The 16,027-nt window shown below is 41.0% G+C and overlaps 1 protein-coding gene across 7 annotated transcripts in view; it reads left to right on the top strand.

The window, feature by feature from the left end:
- DLC1 (DLC1 Rho GTPase activating protein) overlaps positions 1–16,027 on the top strand; it is a 237,199-nt gene that overhangs the window by 199,492 nt on the left and 21,680 nt on the right. For all 7 annotated transcript variants that reach the window (XM_072861421.1, XM_072861422.1, XM_072861420.1 and 4 more), the window contains 2 exons: positions 12,577–12,648; positions 15,558–15,639. In XM_072861421.1, coding sequence (XP_072717522.1) covers positions 12,577–12,648; positions 15,558–15,639 — 154 coding nt within the window. The remainder of the gene's footprint in view (positions 1–12,576; positions 12,649–15,557; positions 15,640–16,027) is intronic.

Genomic DNA, 16,027 nt, shown 5'->3' with positions numbered 1-16,027 from the left:
CGGATGACTTTTATCGGTGGGAAGCGGCGGTCCGTTGCGGCTGTGGTCGGGAAGCGTGGGCCGAGACGGGTAACGTCCGCAGGACCTGAGGCACGGAGCCGCGGAGGAGCCGCGGGCGCGGAGCGCCGCGCAGGATGCGGCCTCCCTCTATGCAGGGCACCCTGGCCATCTCGTCTCTCTTTTTTTGGTGTTTCGGGTTTTTTGTTTGTTTGGGTTTTGTTTGGTTTTTTGTGGTGTCTTTTTTTTTTTTTTCCGGGAGTCCTTGCGAGACGGGAAACGTCGAGTTTCTTTTGAAGTTCTTCGTAATTAGCCCGATGGCCTCCAGGAGCCCGGTGGCTCCCCCCGTGCGGCGGTGGCCAGCCCTGATGTCACCCCCGGAGGCTTTGATCCCGGCGGAGGAGCAGCACCTCCTGCCAGTCGGGATCAGCCCCCCTCCGCCCCCTTCTCCAGGCAAACAGAAAACCGATGCTGTTTTCCAGTCGGGCAGTTCTACCCGCCGGCTCACCCTCCCCTCCTTTGCAAAGAACCACCGGTGACTTACTTCCAGCGTAACTGGGAAGTCGTTGAGCGACGTGTTGCCATTAGCCTAATGAGCTCTATCGCCAGTCAAGGGCACTTACTATTGGTACAGCAATCTTTTTTTTTTCTTTTTTTTTTCTTCCCCTGTTCTCTTTGGGAAAACTATAGCATCGAAGAAATAACGACGTTTAAACAATGTATTTGACTAGGTCAGAAGGTTCTGCCTGATGTGTCATAGTACTTAACACATGTGGCTTGAAAGACTGGGGAATGTAATTTTATCTCTAGCCGTCAATTATAAATGCTTTTATTTTTTTACAGGACTAAGTGTGTTCTGTTTGAATTGCCCCGCCCTGATCAAGGAATGCCCAGCAGCAAATCAGTAACAATGCTCTGAGTCAGGTTATGTTTTGAGGCTGTTTGTAGTGAACTTTAGGAAGACGACAGACAAGCAGATTTCATACGAGCCTCTGAGTATGAATCTATCAACAGTTCTGTGCCAGACCAATTCAGCATCCGTCTGGCAACGAGGCTGTTGCTGGCTGACAGCACACAGCGTTGGTATTAGGCGCCTCTGTTGATTCCACAGCTGTAGCCTGCTATCTGGTCTTCCAGGTATCCTTACAGATGTCCTGTAGGCATCCTGATCCCCATCTCCAGTAGAAGCAACAAAAAAGAGAGAGGCTGAGGTGGCAGGAAGTGGGATCGACATCTCTCTAGCAAATGGGTTTGGGTTACTACTTCAGTTTGCCTGTGGGATCCTGATTAGGGCTGCGATTCTTTGATTATGGAATATAGTATATGCAAAAGAAGATGTAGATATTGTTTTGAGAAGATTCCTTTCATCTACAAGTTCATAGAAATCAAAGCATTTGGAGCTACCTTTTGTAACCTCCAGGACTTCCTGATCTCTTTATCTTCTTTTAAAATAGCTTGGTTTGTTAATTGATTTTCTTTTTTATCAAAAGGAAGTGCGGATACATTGTTTTAAACACCATAGAGCTATTGTTAAATTTCATTTCTAAGTGGTAGTTAAAAGCAAGAATATATCTTGTCATGTTTTTATTTGGGTTTTAAATCTCAGTTGTATAGATTCAGTCTAGGATTTTTAATTTCTGGGTCAGGGTCTTCCCAGCCAGTTCTGCAGCTGCCCGTGCTGGGCCAGCGAGAAAGACTGCAGCTAGTCATGGAAACTCACAAGTACCCTGTCTATTTTGCTTCTGGTGGGGGCAGGAAAAAGGTACTGCAGTTGTCCTTATGCACTCAAGTGTTTATATTAGTATTCCTAGAAGAAGGAGATGAGAGGTGACTTGGTTTTACTTTTCTGGTTCTTCTAATTCATTACACTCTAGGCAATGATTTGTTTGAGGCATGTGAATTTATGAGTTCTGCAAATGTTTAGAGATGCAGTTTGCATGATAAAGCTTTTTCTGGTTAGAATACCACAGTATGTTATGTTTGGGCTTCTTTAGAAATTCAAACTTCTCTTCCAATTCCCCTCTGATTGGAGTTGTGCTATTGGCTTCAGCATAAACACAACTGCACCCTTGGCTGGTTAAAAGGAGATGGAGGAAGAGAGCTCATGTGCTTAACAGGATGGTCCTGTACTGTAAACAAGCGCTTTTCATGCTTAACTATCCATCCTAGCAACAGGAAGAAGGAAATGAGGCTATGCAAAAGGACCCTGACACATTTCAGACAATGCCAGACCCACCCTAGCATTCATACAGTATAGCCAGAAGACTTGGGGAAATAAAAATAACTTCAGATGTTTCCCCTTCCTTCCTGTGCATATTATAGAAATACAGCAACCAAATGATCTGCAGTTCACAGAAAACTTGCTGGTTTGGTCTCCACCGAGTAAAGAGATAATGCCCCTATATAATTATATATCTTCGTTGGGTATCATATTGTTCTGCTTACAGTCTGATCCTCAGTGTTTCAGGACAAATGAATTACAAAACACTATATCCTCTCTTGTGATGTAGTGAATGTAGATATCTGGTAATTTTGGTAATTTCAGCAATTCCGGGCGTATTTCTTGCTTGTACCTATGCTATCGGTAATTCTGACTGGTACAGGTATCAAGATTGTCTTGCGTGTTTTTTTATTTCCAAAGCTTTTTCCAAGTTTTTTCTTTTTTCCTTTTTCTTTGCTCTTCTATTTTCCCCCCTTCTCCTGTTTTAAGGAAAAAACAAAGTCTGTCTTCCACCAGTGATGAGCAAGTCTCATGAAAGGGGCACAGGACTGGGCTGCAATTGGAGCTTTCTGGTTCTTTTCACTGGACACTTATTCTGCCATACTTGCTGACACTGAGTGCTACCCTATCCCACACAGCGTGCCTTTGAGATCAGTAGGTCTGTTAGTATGCTATACCATTGACATAGCTAGTGAACTAAAATAAAGTCAAGAATAACTTAACCAGCTAGCTTTAATTCACTGAGTTTCATTATCTGAAAGTTACAGGTAATACTACACACCTTTCTGAAGTACTTCAGTGTCTTTAGAAGAGCGTGTTGAGCCTTGTTATTTGTTAGGATGAATATTCTTTCAAATATTGACAAGTATTTGTTTCCCTTGAGAAGGACTGTGCTAGATGAGACGGGATCAGGAAAAATATTATCCAGTCTCTCTTCTAATGAAGACACAATATGATGGCCCACTTATGGTGGGGACATTTTTTTAAAGCCCAAAATGGTGCAGAATTCCTTAGACTTGGTTTTAAATATATTTATTTTATATCTATCTAAAACTGTCCATTCAAATGCTCATCTCAGTCTGTGCGAAGAACGCTTCCTGAGGAGATGCATGAAAGACATTTGCTGAAGCCAGCAGTGGACACAGCTTGACCTTCCCCAACCTATTCCTGTCATTTGCTGAAGATTCAGGATTAAGAAAAATATACCTCCCTGCATTCTTGCATTTTGGGGATGGTCTTTCTGTGACCCTGTGGACCCACAGAACTGGATGCTCTGCTGGCCACCCTTCCCTCTGCTCTCTGTATGTGTCTCCGATAACAGATTTCCTGTGCATTATAAGATACAATAAACTTTCCAGTGTAAAGCTTCGTGATCTCTTTTAACTTCCCTTCTTCTTTCCATACATAGTCTCTCTGCTTTCTTCTGCAGTGCTGTGTTGGCTTTGCGGTGCTACCATAGCTCTGCTGTATCTAGACCATTCTCTTATCCCCAAAGTTGAAGTTGCAAGGTGTGACCATTAGTTCAGGAACTGAGAAAAGCATTTTCAAGTGTGCACTATCACAGACAGAATACTGTAACTGTCTGTAATATCTGGAAATAGAAAGTTCATAGTAATACTTGCGTTGGGAATATCCAGGTTTGCGACTTTAATTCTGATTTAGGGGAAGAGCCATTCAGCTGGGATCCTACCAGCTTTATGCTGGGCTGCTTCACTGCCACACGTATTTCTGACCTTTTGTACGCAGTATTGTATTGTCCACACAGGGTGCAGTTTAGGGATCGAGTCATCAGTGAGGTAAGCACTAAATGGTTATGATGCAAAGGTAGTCCTTCCATACAGTTCTTCCTATGTATGTGGATGGTTTTGAGGTTGAGGCTTACCAAGCTAGAAGTAACTGTCTGTATAAAATCTACTTTTCTCTGTATGAACCATTGAGACAGCTCAGCTCTTATACCATTACTGTTTCCTAGATCTGAACAGGTAACCCAGACTGGACATTTTTAGAGGAAGTATCCGTTATGCTGGACCTACTCACTTTTGCCTCCCTCTGGAGCTCAGTGAGCCTTTGATTTGAGCTTTGCATACAGTATGCAAGTTTACTAGCTTGCAGGCAGGGTGTGACGGAAGAATATTAATGCTGGGCTTGGGAGTAGCAATGGTTAATGTTTGCCCTTCAGTATATTCTCAAGGGTCATTCTAACCAAGTCATTTCTGAGAGAAGAGAAGGTTAAAGTCATCTTCTTTTTCCCAGTCTTTGGAGGAGGATTCGTTTTTCGCTCTGGAATCTGTCAACATGACCTCCTTCAGAGGATTTGACTAACTGCTTTCTCTGCCCCAAATAATCCTCCTCCAAGACCACCCTGTGTTAATCAGGCCAGATAAATAACCCACGTGCCCAATTATTTCTTAAGTATTTTTTAAGCCACTTGACATCTTGTTCCTCTTCATCTGTGAACCTTCTTAAAAACAAATGGGAGAAGGCCACCTTTAATCTATAAAAAAAATCGTTCTTTGGCAGGAGAACTGCCATATGAAGCTTTAGTATTCTGTTTAAACAAAGTTAGTTTTTACTTTTATATTGCATTGTTTTCTAAATTTCTTAATCCTCCTGTATATGCTCAAAATGCAAAAACCATTTAGGAATCAATTATGATTTCAGTGTAAACCAGGAGCTGTGATGGTTGTTTTGTGTCCTAGAACATGCTTTCCCAAAGTCTTCAATAAATGAGGAAGCAATGCAGCTAACTTTGAGCAGTTAGAAGCACACTTAATACTGTGAAAATAAGCAGTAATTGCAATCTTTTACAGAGTGTATAGGGAAGGTGCTTGACAGAGACACGGGGAGAATCCTTTATCCCTGTACTTCTGTATTAAATCCTGAAATGGTGCTGCTTTGATGCTTTTCTGAGCATAACAGTTGCTCCAGGTCCTCTTGACAGAGGGGAGGACCTCTTGCCAGCCAGGGCACGCTCTGGGGGGGGTGTGGTTGTGCCCTCTCTGCCCTCCTGCCATCAGGCACTGTCCTTCCTTGTGCTCTGATGAAAACCTGGGCTGTTCCCTGTGCGTGGGATGGGGCTTACAGCGCAACTGGACTTCGAGAAAGCACAAGTCTCATTTTAAATATTTTTGGGGTAGAAATCACGAGGAGAACTGTGAAACTGATCGCCTTTATTCCTGAAAAAGAGCATTGTTGGGTTTTAGAGACCCATGGATCCATGTTGGGAAGGGCTTGATTCCTCTGAAATTCATGGAGGCTCCCATTGATTTCAGCGGGTGTTGGCTCAATTGCTAAACATCTTAAACATTTTCATCAATGCTGCTTCTCTTGTTAAGTTCTGAGCTGAAAGACTTTTGAAGTGATTTCGATATGCTGAAGACTATGAAAAGGAGATTCAAGTTAATTAGATTTTGGTTCACAAAAGCAGTATTGTGTTTCCTGTGCCAGCCAAGAGGATTGGTGAGCAATTAAAGCGGCTATATTATGCAACCTGGTATAGTTAGTAAGGAGGGAAATTACCTACAGCCAACATACACCTATGCAGATGTTTTGGAAACCATTTTTGGTTTTGTTTTGTTTTTTTAATTTAACTTTCATCATTAAGGGGATAAACAAAACCCCATCAGTGGAAGTAAGCCATTTGCTCTTTCCAAAAGCTCCGCTGAAAAAAAAAACCGGTGTTCAAGCTTCCTGATTTTTTTTCAGAGAAAATATCAATATATGATCTTAAACATCTGTTTCCTTACTTCATCTGTTCCCACACAAATTCCAAACATACTCTGTTTCTTCTCCCAGTGTCCTGTGGTTTATACATAACATCAGCAGCATAGTTACTGTTTTGCTGCAAGGCTCCATAACTTGAAAAAGCCATTCCCATGTTTAACCCAAAGCCAGCAGGAACACAAGGAGAGTGTTTCTTCAGTCATCATCACATAGTTGAGAAATGTTTGAGTAACATTCCCCACCACCACCTCTTTCTAGGGTTTTTATGACTAGAAAGCAATATATATATTTGGTGTCATATATGGTTTCTTTCAAGAACTTGTGGGTTTTTTTCCCCTGGAAAGTTTTTGGTAAGAAATATTTTCTTAAAATCGTGCATGCATCCATATCTGCTTGAATTGACTGTTGAGGCATGGAGATCCATTAAGTGGAGATCACAACATGTATCACTTGACTGTGGAAGGTAGATTGAAGCACAGTGAAATACAGGAGCACATCAAAACAGGCAGCTGCTATTGCAAATATAAATTGCGCTTTAAAGGTGAAGGGAGAAAAGGGACCCTCTCGGGAAGGTGGTTTAGCTTTCACTTCAAAACCCGTAAGCTCGTCATCAGTTCAAAAGCCATGCCTATTATTCTCTTGGACTCACTGGTTCATCCAGAAATGAATCCTTCTTGGGCTGAATGTGTCAGACTAATATTTTAGGGTAGTGGTATAAGATTGGATTGTTCTCTTAGAATAAGAAGAGATTTGAGCCATGTTAGAAATTTGGCAAGAGCTTTTAATAGGATTTTCAGAATTCTCTAGCTTTTAGTGGTTGAATGTTTATTGACAAACTTACCAAGTTTCAGTGTTTGTTTTAGGGGCATTATCCTTATAAAATGCTGTTCTTCATTAATTACATTTTTGCTTTCTTTAGTCCTTGCTGCGTGCTGCTCTCTTGAAAGGTGTGGAGCACTAAGTTAATGATACTGCCTAAGGAATATTTAAGTATATAGGTTTGAGGAAAACCAGACTTATGAAAAGGAATTTAATTATTTTCAAGCTACAGTCGCATATCTTCAAAGTGAAAACCATCTGAGGCCATGGACACATAGCAGGCTAACTCTCAGGAAGTTATACTGTCCCAGCTTTAAAGGGCTGCAGGCATATGACATTACACAGAACTGATTTATCATTTTCAGTGCCTGGCCCGCTCATTTGTAGACAGCTGCCACAGTGCAGTTTTTTTCCAGTTTGTCTCAGATTTCACATCCGTGTTCATGTGTCTGTAGATGGAGTGGTTGGAATAGAGTGATCAAATCTAGTGTTGGGACCACAATTCACATGTCAGGGATGTAATTCAAGCACTTGGAAAAATGATTGCTTGTACTTGGGCAGTGGAATTCTGTCCAGAGAAGAATATTTCTCATATATACCACAGCTGGTCTTAAAAAATATGATCCTGAATGATCTCAAGCTTCTTAATAGCTCAGGGCAGTGTTTTGGAGATGAACACGAATTTTGCAAAGCACCAGGAATTTCAGAGGGACGCGATATGTAGGGACAGGTAATTTCTGATACAGACTGAAAGAGGATGAGCTTCTGAGTATGCAAGGCCTTTTGCAGCCATTAAACTGGAGCGTCAGTCCTGGACGGGAAAGAATCCGCTTTGTGCTCCATCTGTGCCTTAGAAAATGTGCAGGTAGTTTATGGAATTTTATGCATTCCAGTAAGGAGCAAGCAGGTTCATCTCTAGCATTCATGGTGAGAAACATTCTCTGCATCGCATGGGAGAGACTCTTCTGCAAGCTAATTCAGGAAGATGATTTTGTATTCGATTTTTACAATTTTTTTTTCTTTTCTGAAAAAATCAAATAGTGAATTTCAACTAGAAAGACCTGCTAAAAAATTAAGACCAAAAAGAACCCCAAACAAACCAGTTGTTAGGTATGGCATTGGAGTGAACCTTCAGCAATGAAGTGCATTTTTGCTGAAATTTAACTGCATTGATTTGACCAGTCTCCCTACAGATTTTTACAATCTACTCTTAACAGTGCCAAAAGGTGAGATGAGTAGAACTGATGTGTGGAGGTGCTAATATGGCTATAAAGGTGTCTGAGTTGAGGCAAGAGGAAACCATCTGCTTGGAAGAACTGTTCATATGCTGTTTAGCACTTAGGTGAAAATGGAGTCGATGTATGACTGTACAAAGATACATCTGCTTTGCACCTTGTCCTGGAGACCCTGAAAGAGCTGGTGCTTAAGTTGCACGTTATTTCATGGAAGCGACAAGAGAGGAGGAATGAAAGCAAATGATCTTGCTGCTCCTCGCTAGACTGCTATGATTATTTTTTTTTCTGAAAGGACATTATTGCAGCATCACACTGTGTGGTTTTTCTTTTCTATAGGAAGGAAGGTATCATCCAGCAAAAGACTATAGACATCTTAGAGTTCTCCCTTCTGCAACTGCAGTATCAAACAAGGTGTGACTTGAGATATTTTTGCTATGAAGTTTTAAACTTCCAAACTTGCAGGGCCAGGAACCAAGGTTAACCAAAGTTAAACAAAAAGGAAGTTAGAAGTTTCCATTTTCACTTACCAGTTTGGGGAAGAATTGGGTTCTCCTAACCCCCCAGGAAGTGGGTAAATAAGGACTAATGGTTCCCAACCATACACAAAAGGAACTCCTACCCTTGATTTGAGCATGGAGGCCTGCTTTGTGAAACGGACTAACAAATAAAGCTGTTTCCAATAAAAATTTCCTGTTTCCTCTTTAACACATTTGCCTGCTGTTTGCTTACACGACACCAAGTATAAAGACTTCATTGTACTCCTTTTGGGGTTTTTTTGGTTTGGGGTTTTCTTTTTTTGTTTTGTTTTACTTTCTAAGAGATTTTCTTGTGTATCAGGACATTTAGAAATAATAGCGCCATTTCTTTCTTGCCAGCGGTTCTTTCGTACAAGAACCTCCCGCTGCTGGGGGAGGGCACAGGACGCACATCTGAAAAGCTGCACATACATTTCTTGCCTGGAATGTATACTGAATTGTAGTTTATTGTAAAGGTTTTAACTGGCAAGGATGTTTGATTCAGAAAGGAAGCGGCACCGCAGGGATGGAGCAGGGAGGAGGGAGTGAGACCAGTCCTTTGCCTGCAGCAACTTGTATCAGCTCAGCTGCCAGGTCTTCATCAGCAAGATGCTCATGGTGGGAAATTGCTTTGAATATAATGGCAATTTAATTGGGACTGAGGTAGGACTTCCCTAAAATGGGTTGGAAAGCAGTGTAGAGTTCCTCTGCAAGCTCCCTCTCCTCCCTGTGGCTCCCAGCTGGCCCCAGCCAAGGAGATGCTGTGCTCGGCAGTGAGTTTGTAGCTCAGGTAATGATCTGTAACCTAGGTCCCCTGGGAGACTGAACGAAGGCTTCTGGGTGCCCTGTGCCTTCTAAAACTTTTCATAAGTAGTGTAAAAATCTGATTTTGGAAGCTCTGTTCTTCTCTCTTTTGTCCCTCGTTATCCCGCTTGCCATTGATCTAGATGACAAGGACTTGCACATATTCCCATGTCCACCTGGATATGAAACTGTGGCAGCTGGCAAACCAAGAGTCCCAGGGCTGATGCTGCTGAGCTGGAAGAAAAGTTAGTATTTGGGAAGTGTGGGAATGAGCTTTCTCCTCTAGCGTAGTTTAAATGATTTGGCCATAACCTCAGGTTTAACTAATGTATTTTATTCTCAAAGGCAGATTCCAGTTAAGTTGTGGTAATAAACTTTTTACCTCTACAAGCTTTCAGCTGTTTAAGTTTGTATCTCTTACGTGAGGAAGCTTGTTCTGTGTACTCAGCTTTCTGTGCAGCCTATCCAGCACACGCTGGGCTGGATTCTCCCTCCGACTATATTTTGATCTGCCTGAATTTCACATACATACACAGTTTTGTTCATAGTCTGGCTCCTCAGTAATTAGCAGGGTTGAGATGGGGAAGCTGGGTTGGAAATGACCTTTCCGTTCATCTGGCCACAGCGTATCGGTACAGTCTAGGAGCAATCCTGGGTTTGGCCAGCTGGAGTTGAACAAAAGGAGCTGCTTTTTTAGATCCTGCCTCCGCTCTGTCGCCCGTACCCCTGCCACATCCCTCTCTGACACGCGCTTTGTGTGGATGGAGGTGACATGGAGCGAGCCCTGGCTGGAGGGGACTCCCTGGCCCCTTCTTCAAGGCAGCTCTCCAAACCCCTCATCCTTCCAAGGACTTGCAGCAGAGTCAGAGGCTAGAGCCCTGGCTTTCCCAAAGTGTTTGAGATGGAAATGGGGCAAATACTGCTTTTAAACCCTTGGTGCTGTCCTGTATGCAGCCCTAGGCATCTGCCTAGCCTAATCGATGAACAGGTGCACTGGTGTTTTATTATTCTTTGCAGTTCTTGTGGCCAACCAGGAATAACTCAGGTGTTTCATTGACTAGGTAGACTTCTTGGGGGATTCTCAAAGGTATTTTGAAAGCAAATATGCTCTGAAAATCCCAAAGGCACCTGACGCCTGGGTGCCCATAAAATATGACTTCCACGTAACTTGCATACATATTTGCAGAAAAGATACACAAAGCTTCTGTAGAGGACCTTACAAAAAGTCTGATAAATACATATTCATAATTTTCTAGCTCTAGAAATATTTTACAGGTCATACACCTGGGGTGCTTAGTAAAGGACCTGTGAACAAATATTTAAACACATTTAAGAGCCACTGTAGTAGTAAGGAATCAGACACTTTTTTTCAATTGCACTACAAGCATCTACCTGCATTTTTAGGTAAATACTGGTTATCAGGGATCATTTTTTTCAGTTTTAAATCAAGTAAGATTCTCGTTCAATCCAGACACTTCAGCAGGATGTGACCTATATGATAGTGCATTTTATTTTAAGTACTCTTAAAAATTAATTGCAGATTTTTTTACTTTAGAATTTTCATTGCTTCTGAGATAGTAATATCCTGTTGTTTGTTCTTGCTTTAGCAATACAAGTTTTAAATATATTTTAAATTTTTTTTCCTTCTTTATTAACTTTCCAATGTATTTCCTTAGGATACTGAAATTAAAATACTACTTTAAGCAAAACTTTACGATCGCTTGCAATTGGAATTGAAGAATGCTTTTTCTTAATAAGTAGCTAAGTCAATATGTCTGTACGTGCTTGTTCTCATGTGGTCCCATAACCCAAAGGTGAAGCAAACACAAGTTACACAAATGCCTGCTTGTCCTGACTTCAGCGAGAGTGGATTTTTAGCTGTTTATTTATCTGGAATGTTGTGCTTTGGCTCACCTTAACCCCTTGGTTTGGGTACGTATTTTAGCAAAGTAGTCTGGCAAAGCACAAATATTTTAACCCTGTTGTAGCAATTTGGAAAATTAGAGCAGGATTGCTGTCATTTTGGAGATGCTAAAAGGTGGCTGCTGTTTCATCCGATTTTAATTGTGTACCTTTATCTCACTGGGAATATTTCATAACGTGCCAAAATCTTGAGATATTTTACTTATGTTTGGCTCTTCAACGCCCTATATGCAGTAACTTGTATTCTGAGCAATTCTGAGCAAAACCCTTAGTGCGAGGTTTCTGCAGGAGGTAGCTATAGTATCCTCTCCAAGTAGGTGGCAAAATTGTCTACTGGGTTGTACATAACGAAGCTTTTCTTTTCTGGTCCATCAAGAACAGTGAATATAATCAAAGCCAGATGAACTTTAAGAGTTTCTGATTGCTCACTGTCTGCTTGATCAGTTCTAAGCAGGGACCTAAATTCCCAGTAGCACTTTCTTGAATTTTTAGAAAAATAAAATTAACCCAGTCTGTTTCCTGAACACTTGGAGAATACCCTAAATACCTTTTCTGTTTTCCTAGTTTAAGCTAATAAGACAACATATTCTTTATTTCTGCTTGTATTAGGTAACAAATTAATTTATGTATAATTTATTCATAGACTAATATAACCCATGTTCAGAATGTTTCCTTTCTTTCGGTGGCATGTATATGTATGTGAATAATTTCATTTTGTGGCATGCTGTTTTGGGCAGTGTGAGGGAAAGTTAGCTGAATTTCCTGTCATATACCAAGTAACTCATAAATGCCTTGAAGACCTCCAGTGAAACTAGGTTCTTGTTGGGTAGTAAATATGCACTTGAGTGAGTTGCAGTACAGTGTGTCGGTTGTTCTTGGGCTTGGGTCTGTCAGTACTATCTACAAGATGTTAAAGTGCACAGTATTACGAGCTCTACTAGGAATTTCTGGCAAAAGAAAATAGTTGTGCCAAGAGGATCATAAGATTTGTTGAACAAATGCTGGTCATGTTCATTGTGGTGCTTGTTTCTCTAGTGTTAACAAATCCTGTACAGGATAATCCATAACTCCTGCAGTTTTCATCTGTGCCTGTTTCTCTAACCATTAAAATGATGAGCTGTTGATAAATCACGGGTGAATGCTCGTGACTTTCCAGAATGCAAGATATGGTTGATCATGAGAAGAAAAGCAAACTGGGATAAGCAAACCTGTGTCTCAGTTCAAAGCTGCTGAATGCCTTCATGCTTATTTTGTAACAGGAATAGTAAAAGTAGTGGAGAGGAAGTTTCTGCTTTGCAGATCACTAATCGGAGGGTGTCTTGTTTCTGTCCTCTTCCAGAAATCGAGGCCAAGGAAGCTTGTGACTGGCTGCGGGCTGCCGGGTTCCCGCAGTATGCGCAGCTTTATGAAGGTAGGCACCTGAGCTTGCAAGTCAATCATCCCCTGGCAACTTTTGGATAATAAGATGTAATATTCACCAATAAATGAGGTTCAGGAGCACAACTGAAGTCCCAGTACATAAGATGACTTTTAGAGATTAGGCTGCTCTCTGCTACCCACCACACACATAGATGTACCAAACCCAATGAGACTCTGAAGCACTCTTGGAGTTTTAAATTTATCCCAGGTTTCTGTTTTAGTCTGAATCTTCCAAATGTCCTCATAGCACAAATGTTACGGTAGCACCATGGTACATTCCCTGTACTTAAAACATAAATGAACTATATTTTCATGAATGTAGTCATCCACTGCTACGAGCCCAGTTGTAGAGAAACACAGCTGTGTCCAGCTCCACCAGCCAGCTCTCCTAATGCAGCAGAGGTAGGAAACTCTGCGTGTGCGTGGATGCATCTGTACACATCATGATTCCCAAGTCCTATGTGTTTTTTCAGAACAGTTTGGGTTGGTGTTAGACACAGGCTCACTATGAAGGGAAAAAAGAACATACAAGCCGTTGTTGCACAGATGTGCAGCAGCTCCTCGAAGAGACTGCTACCTCTTGCACTCCCTTGTCCTTCTGTGGGATGGATTCACTTTGTGTGTCCACTTTTACAAAGGTTTTACTCAATTAGAACTGTTGTCTTCATTGCCTCCATAACCCACTAGGAACTTGCAGTTTTGGCATACAGTTTTTACACTCTGATGCAGAGTAACATACAGAAGTTTGTTTTAAAGTGCGACATCCTTTTTCTATATGTATATTATTGTTCAGAATTTCCCCCCCACACCACTTAAAATTACTTGCATTGTAGTGAAATTATTATGCACTCTTATCTGCCTCTTCTTTTTTATAAAACAAACTCCAGCTGCTGCTTGTAAGAATGAGCATAGAAAGTCCATTATTTACAGTGAATAACTGTTGGAAATTACAGCAAATGCTGAGCTAACCTTCTTGAAAAATGATCTCGTTGAGCTTTGATTTGCAGCTGCATTGGCAATATGAGATGATAATAGCACTTTCAAAAGCAGCACTTGGCAAAACTTTTCTTCGCTTGTTCAGAAATTAAATTTCCTTTTATTATTTCCCTTCCTTTTCTTTTTTTCTTCTTTTGTGCTAATGGAGATGCCAAGATTTTCTTGGGATGCAGAGCTGGGACTGTACTTCCAGTCTTTGTTAAAACTGGGGACAAGACTCTCAGCTGAATATGTGGGCTTGTGGTTTTCATGTTATGCTGAGCTGTAAATTGCCTAACAAATTACCTGCATTCAGAAAACATGTCCTACCTGTGCTTACCATTGCCCTACCTAGAGACTCTAAACTTATAAAGTTTCTAACATAGGACCATGTCCTGCCTAACATCATAAGGACTGCAGAGGTGAGAGCAAGAGGTGAGAGCAAGGCCAGCCATACCTATTGAAAAGACAGCTGTCCTTATATGAAAACAATATACCATTGTCCTTTGCAAGCCCCCCTGGCAGCAGCAGCAGCAACAACAAAAACAGCAGCAGCATAAATTAAGCGTTAAATAAATGGACTCATGGAGACTATCAACTTCTTCTGAGTCACCTCTCTCACTTAAGTTCTCCCATATCTTTCCTTGTGGACACTCTAAGGTACTAACTTTCTCAGAGGAAAAACTTACATCAATACTGGTGAAAAATACCAGTTGAATGTGCTTACCGGCTTTACTTGCACCTTGGACTTAAAATAGTGAAGGGGAGACCTATGGAACAATTGGGTATAGTACAAGAGTTCTGAGAAGTCACCTCTATGGAGTGGTCCCATGCAGTACTCATTTAAAATGGAGATTAATCAATGAGCCTTTGTCAGTTGCTTTGCTAAAACTGCAGTTTTCTGTAGAAAAGCTAGAATTTCTTGCATTTCACAGAATATGTCATAATTTGTTTATTCCTGAGGCAAAATCAGGACAAATAATTAATTTGAGAGATTATCTATTGGTATTAAAAAAGCCAGACTATTAATTACCTTTCCATAAATTAACACCAATCCCATTCTTTTCATCATTTCAGCTCACTCTTTCCTAGTCTCTGGAGATTAAAATATTTTATAGGCAATCACTTGGATCAGGAAAGTTGTATGCAAGTGCAACAGTATATTCGGAGTGTGTTCTTGTATTGCTCTGTGCCCTGAACACCCAGTGGCTTTGGTGGGAGTTTTGGCTGTGCAAGGAATGCCGGATCAGGACCTGTATGACAGTCAGGAATCTGTGGAGGACAGTAAATAATATATATGTGGTTGCTGCTTCAGAGCTGTAGTAAATTTTCAGCTCTCTGCCAACCTTGTTTCCTCCCCTCACTCTCCCAATTGTTTACCTAAATAATCTCTTAAGGAAAGGAGGCGGTATGGGCTCCATGCAGCTTGGCTTGCTTTCATTTCAGTCCATATCTCATTAATGTTGAAACAGTGTCAAACTTTTAAATAGCTTGATTAACAGCCAAGGAGATTCTGTTTTTCATTCTTTTCCAGAGATTTCGGGTTTACTGACCTTTTTTCTTTAATGTGAGATATTAGTACTTTGATGGAGATTGTATATTTATTTTAAATAAAGCTAGCCTGAATCAGTTTATGCTTCTGATGTCGGATAGGGAGCTTGCATTTGCTTCTTTCCCTCTCCTATTGTTTTATCTCTGCTGTCCTCATTTTTTCCCCCATTACACATATGAACTGTCAGTTATCAAAGCTGCATGTCACAAACTTGTACACGAAAAGGAAGCGTTTGAGATGGTAACATGTGTTTACCTGAGAAGTGCCAATCACTGGCATCTTGGTGAGCTCAACTGGAGGCAGCTGATTGTTCTGAAATAACTCACCACTGGGAATAAGAGTCATTTTGATTCCATCTGTCTCTATTCCTACAGATCTCCTTTTTCCAATTGACATTGCTCTAGTCAAGCGAGAGCATGACTTTCTGGACAGAGATGCTATTGAGGCCTTATGCAGGTAGGTGAAAAAAAATCACACTGCATTTTGAAGCAGAACTCTTCCTGTGTAATAGAAAGTGTAACCTGGGAAAAGCATAACATCAACTGAATTATGTACTATTAAATAACCATTTGCTTGAGACCTTTTTATTATCCACTATCAGCATGCAGTTTTCATTAGAATAATATATTGGACTAAGTGATGTTTGTACTTAAAACAAAGTTGGGAGGAAAGTGACAGGAGTCTTTGTGACAGGCATATTTTTAATTCTTATTATTAATTTGCTTTCATTACTAATTCCCAAATTAGTAAGGCACGTGGAAGCAGAACTGTGCTGGCTACAGCCATCTGCACGTAGAACTATGGCATCGGTTTCCACATGGGAATTATTTTTTGGGAGCAGTAT

This window comes from Ciconia boyciana, chromosome 5 (assembly GCF_034638445.1).
Source record: "Ciconia boyciana chromosome 5, ASM3463844v1, whole genome shotgun sequence".
Lineage (NCBI taxonomy): Eukaryota > Metazoa > Chordata > Aves > Ciconiiformes > Ciconiidae > Ciconia > Ciconia boyciana.
This window is presented reverse-complemented; position numbering and strand designations above follow the sequence as displayed.